Source organism: Sorghum bicolor, chromosome 9, assembly GCF_000003195.3.
Source record: "Sorghum bicolor cultivar BTx623 chromosome 9, Sorghum_bicolor_NCBIv3, whole genome shotgun sequence".
NCBI lineage: Eukaryota > Viridiplantae > Streptophyta > Magnoliopsida > Poales > Poaceae > Sorghum > Sorghum bicolor.
In genome coordinates this window covers 40,733,338-40,753,870 of record NC_012878.2, presented here as the reverse complement: position 1 = coordinate 40,753,870, position 20,533 = coordinate 40,733,338, and the positions used below count along the sequence as shown (strand labels likewise).

Below are 20,533 nucleotides of genomic sequence, written 5' to 3'. Positions count from 1 at the left end.
GTGCCTCCGTTTCGTTCCAGTAGCAGCTCGTGAAAGAATATACAAGAAGGCAGGGGTAGAAGGGGAATAAAAAACTTCAAAATTCATCCGATGGTATTCTAGTGATTGTGTCGCATTTCATAATGGTAGTCTGGCGAAGCCCTGATGTGGGATGGTATATCTCCCAAGCCCACTTTTCATAGGGAACGGATCTAGTGCAAACTTATCTTCTGTGCAAACTGTACAAACTCTAATCTGGACCATAGGATGTTGATCCAAGAAACGCGGAAAGATTAGATAATTTTGCACTTAACCGCCCGCTCTTAATCACACTTTTACAAATCTCTCCTTCTACCTCTCCCATGCGTCCCCTTAGATCAACATCCTGTGGTCCAGATTAGAGTTAAGATGAGTTTGCACTGCATACGTTGCCCTTTTCATAATGCTAGATTTCCAAAAAAAAAAGCTCGCTCCCCTCCGTCCTCAGCGCCGGGGTCCGGCCCACGCTTCGGCCGCCATCCACGGATTTCCCCACCAGGCCATCGCTGGTGCTTGTGCAGGTTGATGGCGATGCCGCCCATCAAAGGTGGCCCCACCTCCCCCACCTCCCTCGCCGGCGAACTCCGTGCCGTTGCCGAGATCCTGCTCCGTCTCCCGACGCCTGCCGCCCTCGTCCGCGCCGCGCTCGCCTCGAGGCGCTGGCTCCAGGTCGCATCCTCCCCCGGGTTCCTCCGCAGGTACCGCTCCCGCCACGCCTCGTCGCCCCTGCTCGGCCTCTACGTTCCCAGGGCGCACACCGGGCTTCCCTCATTCCAGCTCGCGGATTCAGTCCGCTCCGACCGCGCCCTCGCCAAATTCGTGCGCGGGGGCGACTTCGGTCTCACCGGTCTCGAGAGCCATCCGGAGTGGCGCCTCCTTGACTGCCACAATGGCCGCCTCCTACTCTCCAGGGGCGAATCACGCGCCGTGTTCGACCCAGCTTCCGCCCGCGAACCTGTATGGCTTCCGCAGAATAGCCCCCTCCCAAGTACCTTTATTTCTGAATGTTTGCTGCAAGGCCATAGCGACGATGCGGCGTCATTCCGCGTGGTCTCTGTGCAGCAGCGTGGCCATGATCGGTTGTTGCGAGCTGCCGAGTACCACTCACATACTCGCCAGTGGCATTGCCACCAGTGGGTAAAGGACATTAACAGACCTCAACATGACCAGGCGATGCATGCCGGTCGGTTCATCTTTTGGAGATACGATGACACTTCATCCCTCTTGCTTGACACGGCCACTATGGAATTCTCCATCCTTGGTATCCCATTTACATTCTTCCAAGAGTCAATGTATGCCATTGGAGACACTGAGGATGACATGTGCTGCCTTGTGGGCCTTGTTGGTAGCATTAACAACATCCATTTGCAAGTGTGGCTGCTAAAGGCGAATGGTGCTGCCAATATGTGGGAGCCGGAGAGGAAAATTCTAGTGAGCCAAGTGCTTGGCAGGGATATCCAATTGCGTCAAGTCCATGCAGTAACCAATGGACTAGCTCTTCTATGCTGGGACCAATCCCGCCAGTTTGCCATCAATCTGAAGAAAATGTGTATCGATTCTGAGTTTGAGTGCAGCGCTCTTGGTTATCCTTTGCAAATGCCATGGCCACCTGCTGTGCTGGTTGAAACTAATGAGATGGATCAAGGTATTGAGGTGATTCATGGTTGTGACACTAATGAGTCAGCAACACTGACCAAATCTAGATGTGGCAGTGAGATGGTCTCCAGTGATCATGGTGGTGAGAAGATCCACTGTCACGAGACTGTCATCCAGGGCAGTGAGATTTTTCAAGGTATTGAGACAACTCAAGATAATGGCACTGCTCAGGTGACACCACCAACCACATCAAGATGTGGCAATGACATGGATCACAGTGATGAGATGATCCACTGCAACCAAATGGTTATATGTGGCAGTGAGATGGTTCAAGGTATTGACCTGACTCATGGTAATTACACTGGTGAGGCAGCACCAACCACATCAAGACATTGCAGCGAAACGGTCCAAGTTAGCAAGAATAATCATGGTGGTTTAATGACCCGTTGTAACCAAATGATCATCTATGACAGGGAAATGGTTCAAGGTATTGAGATGACTCTTGATAAGAACAACGCTGAGGTGACACCTCCAACCATCGCAAAAATTCGGAGAAAGAACTCCATCATCTGGAAACATTTCACTACTGAAACCGATTCTGATGGATGCACACGAGCATGCTGTAAGTATTGCAGGAGGTCCTTTGCTTGCTCCAGAACGTCAGGCACTAGCCATCTAAAGAGGCACCTCACCCTAGGTTCATGTCCTGCATTGAAAGGTCAAGTGCCACCTTCAGCAGGAGGCGCACAACATTGTGGCAGCGGTGCAGCAGAGAAACCTTCTAAGAGGCAATGCACATATGCTGACCCTGCAGATGATGCACTTAATCAGAACTACAATATATCATATCTGGGGAAGATGGACATTCTGACTGAGGTATTTAAGTATTTTGCCCAATTTCTATATTTGTTTAAAACATTGCAGAAGTGTATTTTTCAACCACAAGCAGTAGTAGTCTGCCTCTGCATCTTTGTTATAGCACATTTTATTTAATTGTATTTTTATACCATTTGACTTTTAGTCCTTTTGTAAGAAAAAAGTGCACCTAGTCTTGGTCTAAAAGTGTTCACTTTGCAGCCTCTAACTACAAAACAAGGAAATGAATACTCAATACCAAAATGCTTAAAAGTGTTACATGACATGGACGATGTGTCAGATGAGATGAAGCATCTTGCATTTCATATCCTCAAGGATGCAACCAATCGAGAGATTTTTATGAGCTATGAATCAAGACTTCGTGGTTTATGGTTGAAGAAGGAAGTTAACAAGCTTGGAACATAATTGACTCCTTGTAAGTTTTGCTGTATTTGCACTCTATTTTGCAACTCCTTTTTGTTCTTTTGCATTTGTTCAAGCTTGAAAATTTTGTTTTCAAGATTGCATTTTTTGGAACAATGTGTGATGAGCTTGTTACTAATGTGCTCTTAGCCTTTGATTGTCAGTTAGCACCCTGGCTGCACCATAAATACATTTTTTTACGAAAAACTTATGCACTTGTAAACTCATGTCATCTAATCAATGGTGAAGTTATGCTGCTCAGTAATCAGTAGCGATTTTGTTTTGTAGCTCCTACCTTGTGGTTCAGTTGCATTTCTCTCCTATTTAAAAAACAGATAAGCAATTCACCTCCATCCATTCGTCACCTCTCCTCTCATGCGCTGACTCCATGGCCACGTTCCACCTCCCATTCCTCTGCAGAGCCTCCCAGTTTGCCCCATGGCTCTGCAACACCACCTCCCCTCCCTCCGCCTCATGGATGTGCTGCTTCTCCTAGTGCCTTCCACAAGTGGTGCCATTGTGCCGTCCTCCGCACCGTATTCCTGCATTTCCCACTCGTTACCTGCGCCCGTCTGTTCCGCTCCCCTGTTCCTTCATGTCGCATGTTCTGCTTGTCCCTCCCATCATCCACCTGTCACCGCCTGCACGCTCCTCCCAATCACCCATCAGTGCGTGCAACTCCATTAGCTCTTGGCTTTAGGATCGAGCATGACATCGGACTTGATGAACCTTGTGACCCTGTCGTGGAAGACTAGGAGTCCAGGACACACCGGCCGCCAAGGCTAATGTTGGCACCTGGCTAGATAATTCCAGAAATGCCCTGGCAGCTTATCAGTGTTAGAAATTATCTCAGGTTTGGTCCATGGATACCAAGTCACAAGGGGCCTAACAGCCCTTCTAATTGTCCATGATCGGTGGAGTCAACAGACTCTTGTTGAGTAATGAGATTTCTTATTTCTTTAGAGCTGACAACTTTTTGGTTAGCTTAAAAATCAGTATGTACTCCCAGTAGCTTTCTGGTTAATGTAAAATAGGTATGCAAGTCTCACATGCCATGTGTGGCTCTCATTCACTATCTTAATGATTAGAATACAGGAAAGGTATTCTTTTCTGAACACAGTCAAAGTAGACAAAAAGATTGTTAACATACATTTGATGATATATGAACAAAATAGTACCGTGCTATTCCTTTTTTTTGGGTGACTAGTACCATGCTATTCCTATTGAAAAGTAGTTATTCCATGACGGCATGTTTATCTCTATTTCCCACATCCAGGTGAGAACAGTTTGGATTCTTATATCCTTATTACAAGAACTGGGATTCTGAGTCTTTCTTATTGTGGCAGCACAGTAATAAAGTCGAAAATCTGCTTTGCATGGTAATGCATACAACCATCTTGACATACCATCCCGCACAGATGACATGCAAAATAAGAATTTGACATGATATTGGTGCTAGATATAAGAAGCTGACATGGAGGCAATCTTTGTAATATAGCTATGTACTTTGCTTGGTATTGAACTGAGAAATAGGTATACTAGCTCTATTCATTGTGTATCTTCTGATTGGAGCTTTTGCTTCAGTACTGCTGCCAACATAATTGACATGCAAAATGTATCTGATGCTAGCAAATCTATATGGTACCTCTTTATAACTGTGAGATATTTGTTACTTCCTAATTTTACATGCCATTCTTTCAGAACAAGGCTTTATGACTCAGGTACCATTAATTAATTGATTTAAGGATTTTTATGGCTAGCCTATTGTATTTTAGAGTTGTACTTTGGCACATTTCCAGTTGTGTTCACCTGGGTGGCATGAATTAGCTATTGAAGAACAAAATGTGAGGAAGCTGTCAACATGAATTAGAATAAATTTCTTTTAAGATATATATGTCAAACTGAGATTTGTCGCACTTGAAAGTTGAAATAGGGGAAGAATAGAAGCTATGCTCTACTGCAAAATGATTGTTGGCATACCCTATAGAAAATCCACATTAACACTTATGTGTGTTTGAAGCATAATAAGGGTGATGAATTTGTGATCCTTTAAGAACAAATTTTCCTTTCAAATTGCTTGTAGCATTCATAGCTATGACTGGAAATGAATTGGTTTGATATAATAATTTGTGAATTATGACGCTTGTAGCAATGCCTGGGCCATTAGCTAGTATATGAAAGAATGATATATCTCCTCTCATGAACTGTTGTAATTCAGTTGATATAACACCTGACTCATTGACGGTTCATACTTTGGCATCTCATCCACAAATACCAGTTTCTTACTTTCTTATTTTCCGCAGACCATCGTGTAATCTGAGGCCTTGTTTAGTTTCAAAAAATTTCGGGACTCCTTATCTTATCGAATCTTGCGGTACATACATTGAGCATTAAATATAGATGAAAATAAAAACTAATTATACAGTTTGCCTGTAAATTGCGAGATGAATCTTATGAACTTAGTTAGTTCATGATTAGATAATATTTGTTAAATAAAAATAAAAGTTATACAATGTCCAAAAACCTAAAATTTTGGGAACTGAACAAGGCGTGAGCACACAAGACAAGTTCAAGCAAAAACTGCATACATCCATGATTTTCTTTCTTTCACTAAGGAAAAAAAATGTTTGGCGCAACATTCAGCTTGAATATTTCAGTTCCGAGATATGATTGTTTGGTGCAATGTGACTTCATTGCTAGTTGCGCTTAGGATTTTTTTTTTCTCTCAGAGGCTCAGACTCTATTTTTCTGACTCTTAGCTGAACTTCGAGCGTAAGAGCAACTCCAACCTAAGTTCTTAAATTAAGCCCTTAAATTTTTATTTACATGCTATGATAAAAAAAGTAGGAGCTCAAATTAAGACCCAACTCCAACTCACCTTCTAAACAAGTAGGATAGAGGGTTCTAGATGTGAGGGGTTGAAACTATAATTTAGGAGGGCATAAAAAATGGGAGCTCAAATAGAAGGTGGGTTGGAGTTGATTTTTTTAATCAAGTCCCTAGATTTAGAATAGGGACTTGTTTAGGAGGTGGGTTGGAGTTGCTCTAACTGGATCAAACACGTTTGCATCCCTAATTAGTTTAGGCTGGAAACAAAACTTCAACCATAATTTTGAATGTTTTGGGCCCTATATAACACAATTCATACAATAATTAATTAACGTATAATTCGTTGAAGCAATCTGTTGGTGTAAAAATTGGTTTCTCACACCAACAATCTTGGGGGCTCTCAGAGGGAGTGCAGGAGCTGGAGTCCTAGACCTCCTGAGCCACAAATACACGAGCTTGGTGAATTGATTCGGGGGCATGTCAGTCAATTTGACCTGAAAATTGACAAGGTAGAAATAAAAATATCAAATTATGGAAATTGACAAGGTAGAAATAAAAATATCAAATTATGGAACCAGTCGATTATTGTCAGACAGTTTCGAGATGTATGACCTGAAGAAGCCGCTGAATGAAGGAAATTAACTAGAAACTCAACTCCTTGAAACAATGCAAAAGAATAAACATTATCGATTGTATTGAACAATTGCATCTTACGGGTATCTATGGGGGTATAAACCCCTATACCCTTACGGCTAGACTTGGCCAGGAGGCTTGGCCCATTACGAGACAAGTTCGAGGCTTGATCTGATCGCTCGGAGTTTCGCGTAAGGAAACAAGACGTGGAGATCAAGCAGGGTTCTAGTCGGTTAGAATAGGAATTGATATCGAACTATCTATGGCAATTGTAACCGACTAGAATTAGTTTCCAGATCTGTAACCCTGCCCTCCGGACTATATAAGGAGGGGCAAGGGACCCCCATAGACACATTATCTCTCAACACAATCCAATACAATCAGACGCAGGACGTAGGTATTACGCCCACACGGCGGCCAAACCTGGATAAAAACCTTGTCCGTGTCTTGCGTCACCATCGAGTTCGTAGCTTGTGCACCGTCTACCGATAAACTACTACCGTGGGTATACCCCAAGGTAGACTGCTGACTAGCTTTCGTCGACAGTGGCGCGCCAGGTAGGGGGTGTGCGTACAGCTTTTCTGGCGAACAAGATGGTCATCGTTCCAGCTTCCGCGGCCGTGCCTGAAGGCCTCACGTTCACCGTCGGCCAGATTACGTGGACAACTCGCGGCGGTGGCCTCACGGCCACGGTTTCGGAAGAAGCCCAAATCCAATCTGGGATGACGGCGGCATCGGCTCCGACCACGCAGACGCTGGCACCGAGCACCCGACCACCGCTTCCGCGCTACAAGGGAAAGAAGATCGATGGCTCGGACCTTCTCCGAGCCCTTGATCGCGCCGATCTCAAGCTTCTCGAGGCTTCCCGACTAGTGGATGGGATCTCGCGCCAGCCTGATCAAGCCGCGCCAACAGATTCCTTCAACTCCCACCGGCCAACTCGTGTCATCACACACGAACAGCTGGGAACGTCTCTGACGATAACCTCCACCCCCTCAGAACGGTCCGTCAAACTCGAGGCTGATCCAGATCAAGGTTATCCTTACGGGCTGAACGACTCGGCCGTTCTCTATTCACGGCACATCCAATCCCTTTTCAACAAGGCTGGTTGGTTGCCAAAATAGAGCAGTCGGCCGGCTCGTCACTACGTCAACATGGTGGCGATCCGAGGACGGCCAGGCTTCCAGCACAAACTCCAGCACTGGATCCGTTCCCACTGAAGTCATAAACTTCGAGGACGAAGACTACGATCTGGATTTACCACCGTATCCTCCGGATTTCTCTCGCTTCCCAGTCTTTCCACCCCAGCGAGGAGATCTCGTCTTCAATGTCAGCGCCGATGAGCCGGTCGTTGATGGAGAGACAGATGAGCAAAGGCAGCTCCGCGAGCAGCGCAATACCGACCGCGCCCGACGACGCGCAGACGAGGAACGACAACTCCCGTCACATAACCTCACCGACGCTTTTGACATGGTCGGGGATCAACAAGTCTACAAAACGCCAAGTGCTAACGTGGCTGTCGCCATGGCCAACTTAGATCGACTCCCTGACACTCCCGAGTGCCAGGGTGTCCGGTCCAGCGTGCGCGCGCATCTGATCGCCGCGATGGGACAGACCACCACACTGCTTAAAAGAGTCCAAGCTATCTCCTATGCAGAAGTCTCCTCCGACCAGACCCATCGCAGTCGGACCTCACCACAGCCCAGCGACCACCACCGCAGCCGTTCCCCCAACAATCGTCGAAAAGATTCACGGCGTGACGATGGCGGTCGGGACGGTGGCGGCCATCGCGAGCAGAATCGCCGGCGTGGTCAGGAAGTAAACCAGCACAGGGATCTTCAATACAATATTCCTCCCAAAGACGCCCGGGACCGCATCAACAGGCGCGCCACGGAGAGAGCAGTTCACGAAAACCTGCGTCGCATTGAGTACGATGCAACGCACGGTCCCCTAGGCCTGAGACAGTTCTCCTCACACCTACGCCAGGTCGTGTGGCCTCGCAATTTTAAGCTCGAGAAACTCAAAAAATACGACGACAAGGAAAATCCAGAGAACTGGATCACTCTCTATGAGATCGCCGTCCGTTCAGCAGCGGGGGATGAGCACGTCATGGCCAACTACTTCCCAGTCGTCCTCGACCAGGCTGGTCACCAGTGGCTCCTAGGCCTGCCCGAGGACTCTTTCGACTCCTGGGAAGAACTACGCCAAGCATTCATCGACAATTTCATCGCTACCTGCGAACAACCTGGGAACAAGTATGACCTCGAAAGGATACGGGACAGGAAAAACGAGCCTCTGCGCGATTACATCTGACGATTCTCGGATATGCGCCTTAAGATCCCGAAAATTTCCCACGACGAGGCCATATCTGCTTTCATCAAGGGGCTGTGCTTCCATGAAGCACTGAAGAACAAGCTGCTGCGCAAAAGACCAACAACGATGGCTGAGCTCCTTGCCACAGCTAAAAATTACGCCGACGCCGACGACGCAGAAAAACTCATCCGGGACGATGTGAGAGGCCCCGACCAGCCTTCTCGACGAGATGACAGTCGAGGTCGTTTCGACAACAGGAACCATCGTCGCCCCGACAACCCGGACCACAGAGAAGGCTGGGACAGGCGGCGCGACAATCGTGATGACTTCAGAGGCAAGCGCCCTCGCGACCACGACCACGAGGTGAATATGGTCAAGCGTCCAAATGGGCGGCGAGACTACCAGGAAGACTACAACAAGACGTTGAAGGGACCATGTCAACTGCATCCAAAATCCAACCACACGATGGAGGAATGTCGCGTCCTAAAAAGCATCTACACACGGCGGGCTGCTCAAGACGACCCCGCCAAGAAAAATGGGAAACAGGACGGGCGCGATCATGAAGACGAGGACGAGGACCAGGATAGGGACCCACGACACCAGTATGTCAGTCCCACCGATGTGGTCCATTCCATCTTCGGGGGCAAGGTCTCCATCGAGTCTAAGCGAGAAAGAAAGCTCTTAAAAAGAGCCTGCCTCAACATAGACAGCACGGATGGCCTAATCGCCGAACCGAAATTCCCTCCCTGGTCGCACAGGGAAATCTCCTTCAGCAGGAAGGACCAGTGGGCCACCATCCCAGAACCAGGACGTTTCCCTCTAATACTGGATCCTTGCATCAACAACATCAGATTCGAGCGCGTGCTCGTTGACGGGGGAAGCTCCATTGACATCCTCTTTCGCAACAGCTTGCCTGCTCTCAAGATAACCCCAGCACAGCTAAAGCCCTACGACGCTCAATTCTGGGGAGTCCTGCCAGGTCAAAGTTCAGTACCCCTCGGACAGATAACGCTGCCTGTCCAGTTCGGAACATCCGACCACTTTCGAACAGAGTTCGTCAACTTTGTGGTCGCCGACTTTGATGGAACTTACCATGCCATACTGGGCCGACCATCGCTGACAAAGTTTATGGCAGTTCCACATTACTCATACCTGGTCCTCAAAATGCCTACAGAAAAGGGCGTCTTAACTGTTCGAGGCAATGTCTATACCGCATACACTTGCGAGGAGGAAAGCTTCAAGATCACCGAAGCAATTGATCTTTCAATCCGCATGGCAGAAACAGCAGCCCAAGTTGCACAGCTCCCTCCTGACCAGCTCTGACTACCCGAGCAGGAGACCGCTAGGAAGAATTCAAAGTCCAAGGAATACAAGGAAGTACAGCTGGTCGACGGCAGCCTCGGGAAGACGGCCCTCATCGGGGCCAATCTGGACCCCAAATAGGAAGACGCGCTCGTCAGGTTTCTAAGGGACAACGTGAGCGTTTTCACATGGAAACCCGCAGACATGCCCGGCGTCCCACGAAACCTGATCGAGCACTCCTTAAATGTCTCGAAGACCGCAAGACCCTTCAAGCAAAAGCTACGACGGTTCACTCGTGACAAAAAGGAGGCTATTAGGACAGAAATAACACGGCTTCTAGCAGCCGGATTTATAAAAGAAGTGTATCATCCCGATTGGCTCGCCAATCCGGTTCTTGTACGCAAAAAGAATAATGAATGGAGAATGTGCGTTGATTACACTGATCTCAATAAACACTGTCCTAAAGATCCTTTTGGTCTCCCTCGCATCGACGAGGTAGTCGACTCAACGGCCGGATGCGAACTCCTCTCTTTTCTAGACTGCTACTCTGGTTATCACCAGATCTCGTTAAAGGGAGATGATCAGATCAAAACGTTTTTCATTACTCCTTTCGGCGCATACTGCTACACGACCATGTCCTTTAGACTCAAAAACGCCGGAGCCACCTATCAACGGGCCATCCAGCAATGCCTCCATGACGAGATTCGTGATGACCTCGTCGAGGCTTATGTAGATGACGTCGTCGTCAAAACAAGGGATGCAAGCACCCTAATCGACAACTTAGACCGAACCTTTAAGGCACTAAACAAATACAAGTGGAAGCTTAACCCCAAAAAGTGCATCTTTGGGGTCCCTTCTGGTCTACTACTCGGCAACGTCGTCAGCCGCGACGGCATACGACCGAAGCCTTCAAAAGTAAAAGCAGTGCTCGACATGCGACCACCTAAGAATGTCAAGGATATTCAGAAGCTCACCGGATGTATAGCCGCTCTCAGCCGCTTCATCTCAAGACTAGGAGAAAAAGGCCTCCCTTTCTTCAAACTCTTGAAGGCGTCGGAAAAATTCTCCTGGACAGAGGAAGCTGACGCTGCGTTCACCCAGCTCAAGACTTTCCTCACCTCACCGCCTGTTCTCACAGCGCCTCAGCCCAATGAAGACCTACTACTTTACATTGCAGCAACCGACAGGGTTGTCTCCACGGCAATAGTGGTCGAGCGAGACGAGCCAGGTCACGTCTTCAAAGTCTAGAGACCTATTTATTTCATAAGCGAAGTCTTAAATGAGTCCAAGGCCAGATACCCACAAATACAGAAGCTCATATACGCCATTCTAATAACGTCGAGGAAGCTAAAGCACTACTTCGATGGCCATCGGGTCTGGGTAACCACCAGTTTTCCTCTTGGGGATATTCTGCGCAATAAAGACGCCAACGGCAGAATTGTAAAATGGGCAATGGAATTATGCCCATTCTCCCTGGATTTCCAGAGCCGCACCACATTTAAGTCTCAGGCCCTGGTTGATTTCATCGTAGAGTGGACGGATCTCAACGAGCCTCCCGTTTCCGACGCCTTCGACCACTGGTCAATGTTCTTCGACGGGTCCTTGAACATCAACGGCGCCGTCGCTGGGATATTTTTCGTGTCGCCTAACAAGGACAAACTGCGCTACGTCCTTAGGATCCTCTTTCCGGCGTCAAACAACGTCGCTGAGTACGAAGCATGCCTGCATGGCATACGACTAGCCGTTGAGTTGGGAGTCAAACGCCTCTACGTCCATGGCGACTTCGCTTTAGTTATCAACCAGCTCAACAAGGAATGGGACGCAACCCACGAGAAGATGGATCTCTACTGCAAAGAAATCCGCAAATGGGAATCCAACTTCTATGGCATAGAGTACATCCACGTGGTCCGGGATAAGAACCAGGCAGTGGATGCGCTGTCAAAGTTAGGGTCATCTCGGGCCTAGATCCTGCGAGGTGTTTTCGTCCAGGACATCCATGAGCCAAGTGTGGGCACAGACTTGGTTGAAAAGCAACCTATTGAGGCAATGCTCATAGACGACGCTACTCCGACAACCAGCAGCTGTGATTGGCGCACCTCGTTCATCAGGTATATATCGAACGGGTCGGGCTTTCAGGATAAAACGGAGAACGAGCGCCTCATTCGACGATCAAAGAATTACATACTGGTGGACGACAAACTTATGCGAAAAAATGCAAGTTCTGAAGTGCTGCTCAAATGCATATCCCAAGATGATGGCATCAAGCTCCTAGACGACATACACACCGGATCCTGTGGCAACCACGCAGCCTCTAGAACACTGGTCGGGAAGGCTTTCCGAGCAGGTTTTTACTGGCCAACCGCAGTCACCGACGCAGAAAAACTGGTCTGACATTGTGAAGGATGCCAGTTCTTCGCCAAAAGGACCCACGTACCTGCTCACGAGATTCAAACTATTCCGTCATCCTGGCCTTTCGCCTGCTGGGGCCTCAACATGATTGGGCCATATAAACCAGCTCCCGGCAACTTCAAGTTCGTCTTCGTGTTAATCGACAAATTCTCGAAGTGGATCGAATACATGCCACTAGTCAAAGCAATCTTCGAGAAGGCCGTGGAGTTCCTCAATCAAATCATACACAGATTCGGGATCCCCAACAGTATAATCACCGACCTAGACACTCAGTTCACTGGCACTACATTCTGGGACTTCTGCGATGACAGAGGCATAGTCATAAAATACGTGTCAGTAGCTCACCCACGAGCAAACGATCAAGTTGAACGCGCGAACGAAATGATCATTGATGCCCTAAAGAAAAGGTTGTACACCGAGAACGACAGAGCGCCTGGTCGATAGATGAAAGAGTTACCGGGCGTGGTCTGGGGTCTCCGAACACAGGCCAGTCGCAATACAGGCGTATCACCCTAGTTCATGGTTTATGGCTCCGAGGCAGTGCTCCCGTCTGATGTAACCTTCAGATCTCCAAGAGTTGAAAACTTCGACCAATCAACGGCTGACAACGCCAGGGAGCTCGAAATCAACTGCATGGAGGAAAAGCGTCTAATTTCATGTCTTCGAACAGCAAAGTATCTCGAAGCCATCAGGCGATATCACAACAGGAACGTCAAAGACCGTTCTTTCGTGGTCGGTGATCTGGTACGCAGGACGTAGGTATTACGCCCACACGGCGGCCAAACCTGGATAAAAACCTTGTCCGTGTCTTGCGTCACCATCGAGTTCGTAGCTTGCACACCGTCTACCGATAAACTACTACCGTGGGTATACCCCAAGGTAGACTGCCGACTAGCTTTCGTCGACAGTATCAGTTTATCAGATCAGTTTAGCCGATACGCTATGCATATATGTGAGATAGCTTACATGTATTATCCTTTTATTCATTAAATAAACAATAACTTATTAAAACTGGTCTAAAAGGCATGCGGTTTCAATAAATTACTTTCATAACTTGTATTAAATTTATATTCACCTGGTCTAACGTCCAGCGGGCTTCAATAAATTCAACACAGATTACTAGTTTATTTAATGCATAAACGAATCCATGCATGCACGCTATTCGTTAAGCTTAACTGGATCGGCTATTTTAGCCGATACATGGAGTTCTAATAAAAGTTGACGTTATCGACTGTCAACAGAATGCACCCTATGTTTCGGGTCATGTGATAGATCGCGAAGGTGATAGCTTTGTTGAGTCCTATGTAGTTGATTCCCTGAATGTAGGACTTAGTAAGGCTTCAAGTTGTGGGGTGATGTCTTGCTGTGCTTCTGACCCACCTTAGCAATGTCTCTTGTGTATGGATACAAGTTAAGTCTGACCATGATTGCTAAATGTAATTCCACTAATTAATGTAGCTCAATAACCTATAGTTTGAATAACCGTAGGAGTTAGTCTCTATGTTCTAGTTCTTTCTAGAGTCACGCCCAAGTAGAAAATTTCTCGGTGGAACTGCTTTCGGGATTATGTTGATCTGTTATTAATTATCCTTTATTTTTGATTGATCCCTGTTTTGAGTATTGATCTAGTGGAACTCTTATAACAAGTGTAAGATATAGTTTTTTATACCTCCAAGTGCCTTTCTACCGGTAAAATTATAAATAACGATACTTGAAACTTTTCTGGGTGAAATGCTACAATAGGTGTATTTTATCTGTGCGCTTGTGGATAATCTTTATTCATTTTCTATAGTGCTATGATCATAAGTACAACCACATCTTTTAGTGTTGTGTTGGGATGACAACCTGACTTAAGAAATGCTAAGAGATGTCCCGAATATTTCTAATGCCATTACTAGGATAGGGCTTGAATCTCTTATTTATAATCATTTTGGAAATACCCACAAGCAGTTCTGGCACTGTTGCTGGAGAAGGCAAAAAAAGGAGGTTTAGAATAGATCTATTTTAAACATCTAGGAATAATCTTACACATGTGATAATCGAGCCACACTATTGATCTTACTCAAACAAGCTTACCCTGTCTTTTGTCTGTTTGTGAATATCTTATTACAGGGTAATGTATGACTAGTTTCCTTCATCTACCAAACTACATTGAGGATCTCGAGGAGTTAATCAGAAAAGCTAGAGCCAAACTTAAAAAGAAGAAACCCTCAATCAATTTGTTAGAAGAACAAGAGCAACCAAGAAGAAGTTTGACGCCAATATTCGAAGCCACAACCAACAAGACTCTCCGAGAATTCTCTGATCCAACCACTGCCAGCAGTCGATGTGGGAGAAGAAGGATTCGAGCTCAAGCCAACTTTGATCAACATGGTGTAAGCCAAGCACTTTTGTGGGAAAGCGCATGAAGATGCAAGTGCCCATCTCCAACACTTCTTAGAGATCTGCAGCGCATTCACCATCAAAGGAGTTGAAAGAGATGCCATACTACTCCGCCTCTTTCCATTCCCACTCTTAGGAAGGGCGAAGCAATGGTTCTATGCCAACAGAGAGAAAACACTACATGGAATATCTGCTCCACTGCTTTCCTAGCAAAGTTCTTTCCCATAACCAAAACTAATGCCCTATGTGCAAAGATCTTAACTTTTCAGTATGTTGACAGTCGATAACGTCAATTTTTTTTAGAACTTTAGACACAAGGGAACACATGAATATATACTAGTCTAGGGTTTTAAGTGATAATTTCCACGAGTTTTGGTGATTCTATATTTTCCAAGGGTTTATTTCACAGAGAGCTAAAAAAGTGATTCTAGTGCATATTTACCATAAAACTCATCCGCGGCGAAAAACATCACGAGAAGACTCAAGAAGGGTCTAAAAGACACCTGAAGGAACGAGACCCACAGAGGAAACAAGGTGGGGCCGGCCAGCCCCACCCTAGGGCCGGTCAGCGCCCTGTTTCGCCTGATGCCCGCCGCCTTCTGGAGTCTTCCTCCTACGACACCTTGAAAGCCAAGCAAAGTATCCCTCCGTCAATTTTAAGTTGGTTTGATCCGATGGTGCACACACATGAAGACGCGGATCGCTGACGTGGCGGTTCCTTGCCCCCTACTCCAGCTCGGCTTATATAATGACGCCCAAGGCTCCCCCCAAGAGGCATTCTACACCCCTGTGCTTCATATTCTTTACATAATTAGGGTTAGGGTCCCTCTAGTTATTCTAGTTCTAGTTCATCTAGATGTAGTAATTAGGAGAGACTAGTTCTTCTAGATCTAGGCTTGTTTAGAGATTAGAGAGATAGAGGAGTAGAGATTCTAAAGGAGTTCTGGCATGTCGGCGCTTCTTTGTGGCTGTATTCGTCTGGATTCAGTTCCTTCGCCCGGAGCTGTGTTCTGAGGTACTTTTGTACTTACCATTCTGATCTGATTTAAGTAAGCAACTTGTTCTTATTCGTTCTTTGGTTCACAACTCATATTGAGTGCTTTGATCTTGGTCGTAACTTGCTAGATAGTGGTAGTTCGCATAGGTGACTTTATAGCTACGTCGATTCCTCTGTGTCCACTTTCCGTTGATAGGATTGGTAGGCGCCTCCTAGAAGTGTCGTAGGAGATTACTCTGTTTCTTCTCCTATTAGGTTACTTGCCTGATAAGACGATATTATACAAAGTTTACCAGAATCGGAACTAGAGTGCATTAGCTATTTTCTTTTTTCTTGATATGATCTAGCCTATTTGTAGGGTTAAGTCTATATACTATGCCATCATCACAACTGTTCCCTGTGGATACAATATTTAAAACCTCCGGGTAAAATGTTACACTGGTATGATATTTGTGCATTTGTGAATAATTCTACTTAAATCTATTTAAATGGAGTGCAGTTAATTTATACCAATAAGCATTTTTGGCGCCGTTGCCGGGGAACGGTTTGCTGATTTTGACTTAGTTTAGCTTAATCTTGTATTATACTTTTATCCTTTCTCGTTTTTATCCCAGTCTCTTCATTATTTTTGTGTTTATCCTTATGGATATTTTTAAATTCCACACCTATCTTTATGGCATGTGCAAAAGCTTAAAGCATAGACCTTATCATAATATCTATAAGCTATGCCCATGTCTACGTAATATAATAAACCCTTGTCAAATATATCATGGGATCATTAATCCTAACCTTGGTTTGTTAGGCCCCATGTTTATTCAACATTTGGATCTTACCAAGAGTTACAAGGAATCCCTTGATTTATCTTCTCGAGATTTTTTTCTTATCTTTTAAAAAGTAAGAGATTATGCTCAAAAGAGTTGCTTTGGCTATTTCTGAACTCCCCAAAAGAAGAAAATGATTTATTATCTAAACTAAAAACAGAAGTCTTGATAACTAAAATACAATCACATCATTCTTAAGATTGAGCTATCAATCCTAAACCTTTAAAATTCCACATCAATGATTTAGACTTCCAATTAGCTAAGATGCTCCTAAATCAATGCATGTCAGATCTTCTTACAAGAGTATCTTAGAAAAATCATCATCAACTTCCTTTTCTTCCTAAAAAGACATTGGAAAAAATTCAAGGATGGCATGCCAAGTGATGCCATAGAAGGAGAGCCAAGCCAATTTTTTTTGACAGGAACAGTAGGGGAATCCCCTACCTATTTTTTTGTATTTCAGTTGAATGAAGGAATGCACTGTACAAAAATAAAATAGCAAAGCAGAAAAAATTACAAGGCCTATAGGCCCAAAAAGGGGAAAAGACGTCTAAGTGTTGACACCGTTTTTGGACACGTATATTTGGACGCGTATCTGGAGTTAATAAGGTGTAGATCGGCAGGTAGAAAAGTGGTGACTAGTTCACATAAGAGTTACCGATGAGGGTTGGTGCCGATGAGAAAATGACAGAATATGGCCAAGTCCAGGGGTGGTGATGGATCTGTGCCGATGACTGGTGCTGGTGGTTGTCGATGGCTATGAGGGGTGGTTCGCCGATGGTCATAGAGAAAGGCACAGGAGTTGTCGATCGACTCATGGTGGTTTACCGATCGGTTGTGGAAGATAACTTAATGCTTTCCATAGTTATTAGAGTTTGCTTTGTATACGAATTCCGTTTAATTTGGAATTCGAGTCCTAGTCGTGTCTGATTGTAACCCTTTTGGGCAGGGTATAAATATGAGACCCCGTAGCGATGTAAGATATACACAATCAATCAAACACAAGTTTTTACACATATTCTAGCATCTACTTTTCGATGACTTCGTCACCCTGCATACTTTTCCTTTTACTTACGAGTTCTTAGGGATTCTTTGAGTCAATCTCGATGAATTCTTGAGTTCTGCGTGAACACCTCTTGGCCGTGACATCCGGGCGCATCGCTGTTGTCGGGACCAAAGTGTTCGAGTTACCACCTTTCTCGATTGTAAGGTCAAATCGGCTGGCACGCCTTAACGTTGAATCGGGTATTAGCCCTTTGTGTTTGCAGATCTACTTTTGTATCAACACATCTTTTGGCACACCCGGTGGGACAGAGATTCAATATCAAGATCAACATGTCGAACACCGATTTCGACTTGGAGAACATCATCCCCGTGACGGAAGCCAATCTCAGAGATGAACAGAAGCAAGCTATGGCAAAAGCTATGGAGGACTACAAGTAGCTATGCTTGAAATCCTTCAGTATCAATAGGAGCAGCGAGGTGATCCAAAAGGAAGCATTGCCGATGCCTCGGCAAATCACTTTTGAAGCCAATCTTGGTAAACTACAAGAGATGGTTGACAATGCTATTAATCGTGCTCTAATCAATCAGTCTAGTGTGTTGTCCAATACAGTTTTCAATGCTGTGGCTAGAACTTTCAAAGAAGGACAAGTACCACCATCTTATGTGGGCCCAGCCTATCATCAGCCAGGAGCATTATCGGTTACAGCTCCATCGGCTACAACGATCGTTGCGGGTACGGAAGTTACTTCTTCTCCAAGCACATTAGGGATGACTAATGCGCAATCTACACCGATGACGACTAATCCGTCAACATCAGAGAGATAAGTTAAACTCGCTACAGATTTATTGGCATCGGCAATGTCAGGGTCTGTGTGTAAAGGCTCTCAAGTTCCTCCCAATTGGTGGGGATATGGTATGCCCCCAGAGTTTATGGCAAATAATTTTGGGACATCTCAAATGGCTGACATGACAGGCAAGGCTCCTATGGCATCGGCACCTCCAGGCTCACCGATGACTCAGAATCCCCAGTATCTACAACTACTACTGCAAGACCTTTTACTAGGAATTCTCAAATGCCAACGTTCCAGATGCCTAACGCATCGGCAAATCCAATGCCGACGCAGCAAAGGTTTATGACCCAACCAGGGTATGTCAATTCAATGATGATGCCCAATTATCAGCCATCGGCAGGGCCTACGCCGATGAATGTCAATAATGGATGGACAGGACAGTTCGTCTTTCCACAGATGCCTCAGCAGAATCATCAGGCTATGGGATTTCAACAGGGACCAATGCAACCTGGATTTCAGAATCAAGGGTTGATTAACCAGCCAATGAATCTTGGTCAGCAAGTTGGTGGTCAACAGGCGGTGGCTAATCCAATGTTCCCTAGAGATCGTGCACCGCAGAGACACGTGGAGGTTTATCAGCAGATGCCAGATCCACAACTAGCTCATCGGTAGGATGCCGATGCATATTGGGCTGATAAAATAGCTGAGGTGATGAGAGATCAATTTGGGATAAAACCCAAAGTCAATACTTACTCTTATCGGACACCGTATCGTCCTGCATATGACTCAATTCCACTTCGAAATCGGTACAAGATGCCGGATTTCACTAAATTCTCTAGACAAGATGACACGTCAACCATGGAGCACGTTAACAGGTTCATCATCCAGTGTGGGGAAGCTGCTAACAGAGATGAGTTAAGGGTTCATTTATTCTCATCATCTTTGTCTGGATCGGCCTTTACTTGGTTTATTTCATTACCTCCAAACTCAGTGATTAGTTGAGCCGATCTAGAGAAGCAGTTCCATAAATACTTCTTTTCTGGAGTGCATGAGAAGAAGATTACCGATTTAGTGAGGCTAAGGCAGCGCAATGATGAATCGGTTGAAAGCTTTGTGCAAAGGTTGCGAGATGTTAAGAATAAATGTTATAGTCTGGTTCTGGATGATCGGCAGCTTGCCGATTTGGCTTTCCAAGGATTATTGCCACATATTAAAGACAAGTATGCTTCTCAAGAGTTTGAAAGTCTGAGCCATTTAGTGTAGAGGATTTCTGACCAAGATATCAGAGCTTTTGAACCTAAGAGAGCATGGAACAAAAAGGTGTCATTTGTCGATGAGGCAACAAGCTCAGATTCCGACGAAGAACCGGTCATCAGCTTGGTGGAGTGCGTAAAGAATAAGAAGCCGATGTCGTGCCCTTTTGGGCATAAAGAACCAGAAAAGTTGGCATTTGATATCACCAAAGCCGATAGGATATTTGGCTTTCTGCTTCAGGAGGGGTAAATTAAGTTGTCACCCAACCATGTGATTCCATCGGCAGAAGAGTTAAAGAAGATCAAGTACTGCAAGTGGCATAATGCAACATCTCACAGTACAAATGAGTGTAAGGTTTTCAGGCAACAGCTGCAATCAGCTATAGAGTCTGAGAGAATTAAGTTCGATAGTTCCAAAGCTCAAAAGCCGATGAAGATTGACCAACATCCTTTCCCTACAAATATGTTGGATGCTAAGGGAAAAACCAAAGTATTGACTTCAGAAGCAGCTGAAAGGAGCGCATCGGTGGATTCCCAACACCAGATTACTGCCGATGATGCCAAAGGCAAGGGTTTGATCTATGAAGGAACTAGCTCTAGAAGGCCTCCCCGATCTGGCATTGTGATTACTCATAGAAGGCATCAGGAGACCTGGCAGCAGCGTGAAGATCGGTATCGGCGCCAACAGGAGGATTGTCGTTGGGAAGAAGAGAGACGCCGACAAGAGTGGAATCAACATAAAGATCACTGGAACTACCCATTCTTCATCCACTGTTGGGAGCAAAACATCAAGCTACCAACTGTTAGAGACTGTCCTGAGTGCAATGGCTATAATCGGTATGATAGACCAAATCGGCAATATCGGAACGATGATCAGCGTTTTGATGGGCCGATTAGAGGAAGAGC

General features: G+C 45.7%; 1 protein-coding gene across 2 annotated transcripts; it reads left to right on the top strand.

Moving 5' to 3' along the window:
- On the top strand, window positions 432–15,115 carry LOC110430545. Of its 2 annotated transcripts, none has more exons than XM_021448309.1 (3): window positions 432–2,490; window positions 2,692–2,905; window positions 14,491–15,115. In XM_021448309.1, the coding sequence occupies exons 1-2, from the start codon at window positions 544–546 to the stop codon at window positions 2,893–2,895; spliced, it is 2,151 nt and encodes a 716-aa protein (XP_021303984.1). In that variant the 5' UTR covers window positions 432–543; the 3' UTR covers window positions 2,896–2,905; window positions 14,491–15,115. The 2 variants fall into 2 exon arrangements, with proteins under 2 accessions (XP_021303984.1, XP_021303983.1); XM_021448308.1 differs by lacking the exon at window positions 14,491–15,115 and adding an exon at window positions 4,169–4,553 and having other exon boundaries at window positions 433–2,490.

Excerpts from the sequence above, each read along its gene's own strand:
- LOC110430545 (XM_021448309.1), top strand. The coding sequence starts at position 544 with ATGGCGATGCCGCCCATCAAAGGTGGCCCCACCTCCCCCACCTCCCTC. Across the intron at positions 2,491-2,691 it reads AGATGGACATTCTGACTGAG|CCTCTAACTACAAAACAAGG; the intron begins GTATTTAAGTAT and ends TTCACTTTGCAG.